The 1,526-nt window shown below is 41.2% G+C and overlaps 1 protein-coding gene across 1 annotated transcript; it reads left to right on the forward strand.

Moving 5' to 3' along the window:
* Window positions 1–925: 925 nt before the first annotated feature.
* On the forward strand, window positions 926–1,520 carry emc6 (ER membrane protein complex subunit 6). Its single transcript, XM_042481717.1, has one exon. The coding sequence runs from the start codon at window positions 986–988 to the stop codon at window positions 1,316–1,318; it is 333 nt and encodes a 110-aa protein (XP_042337651.1). The 5' UTR covers window positions 926–985; the 3' UTR covers window positions 1,319–1,520.
* Window positions 1,521–1,526: the final 6 nt, after the last annotated feature.

Consider the following 1,526-nt stretch of genomic DNA (forward strand, 5'->3'; position numbering starts at 1 on the left):
CTCTGAAATATCAGAAACCACCTGACATCAGAGGAATGCCATAAAACCCCAGAAACATCCCAAAATCCAATAAATGTCCTATATTTCTGGAAACGCCTCAAAATTCCAGAAACATCCTCAAACCCTAGAAACACCTTTAAATCTTCAGATCGGACAGATGCCGTAAAATCTGACAAATCTTCTGAGATTCTACAAACGTCCCTGAAATCTGATAATTGTAGCAAATTCCCAGAAACATCCAAAAATCCTAAACATGTCCTTAAATCCTAGAAACATCATGAAGTCTGATAAATGTGTAATTAGTGAAAATGCAGAAATAGAACATTTGTACTGCATTTTTAAAATGTAGATCACACTGAATCAGGTCTAGGTTAAAAACCACAAAACTGAATATTGTCAAAACTGGACTAGACAATCCCAGAATAAAAGGTTTCACAAATCTGAACCTGAGTTTGCATCAGCCTTTAACCTTTCAGGGGTAATCCAGTCCTGAGTAGTCAAGTCTCAGAATAGTGTTTGTTTTGTTGTTGTTAGTTCATTTTTAAGTCTGGACCTGTACGATGTGGTCTCCATGTGAAATCTGCTGGGTTTTTGTTGTTTTTCTGTTGTGTGTCTGAATGTTAATGAGGTCGGTCGTCTGAACGTCTCCATGCATCGATGAGTTTACTAATTGCTCTATATTTTAGCATTTATTTATTCTTGTGTTTGTTTGTTGCTGTATATGTTTCAATAGTTATTAATCCCTTTATTTATTTACACATTTATTTATTTGATACTTATTTTAGTTTTATTCTTGATAAATTGTTAGTTCATCGTGTAAGTTTATCTCGTAGATTTTATACTCACAGTCTTGATCTGTGAACTGAGGTATAAATGTAGTAAAAAGTGTTTTTGAACTGTACTCGTGTTCAGGGTTTTCGTAGTTTGAGTAAATGTTTTTATCTGAAACAGGATCACCTTCCTGTGACGGCTGACCAGAACCAAGATGGCGGGAGTCGTCGCCAAGCGCGAGGGACCTCAGTTCATCAGTGAAGTCGCCGTGAGGGGGAACGCCGCCGTGCTGGACTACTGCCGCACCTCCGTGTCCGCTCTGTCCGGAGCGACGGCGGGCATCCTCGGGCTGACCGGACTGTACGGCTTCATTTTTTATTTCCTGTCCTCTTTCCTCCTCTCTCTGCTGCTCATCCTTAAAGCCGGGCGACGGTGGAACAAATGCTTCAAATCGCGGCGGCTGCTCTTCACCGGCGGCCTCGTCGGAGGTCTTTTCACTTACGTCCTGTTCTGGACCTTTCTGTACGGGATGGTGCACGTGTACTAAAAACGATCCAAACCTGAATTAAACCCATTTAATGCTGCGTAACCCATAATAACGTCTGCCCTGCTGTTTGTAGATGAGCCGTTCGTTAAAGACTTTCTCTAATATAAACTGATAATCAAGTGACTGTTAACCCTTTAACTCCCGCTCTGTGCTCCCCAGGATCACAGCCTCAGTCGTGATGTTGTAGGTTTTAGTGTAACGGATCAAA

The sequence above is a fragment of the Plectropomus leopardus genome, unplaced genomic scaffold (genome assembly GCF_008729295.1).
Source record: "Plectropomus leopardus isolate mb unplaced genomic scaffold, YSFRI_Pleo_2.0 unplaced_scaffold29600, whole genome shotgun sequence".
Lineage (NCBI taxonomy): Eukaryota > Metazoa > Chordata > Actinopteri > Perciformes > Serranidae > Plectropomus > Plectropomus leopardus.

Excerpts from the sequence above, each read along its gene's own strand:
- emc6 (XM_042481717.1), top strand. The coding sequence starts at position 986 with ATGGCGGGAGTCGTCGCCAAGCGCGAGGGACCTCAGTTCATCAGTGAA.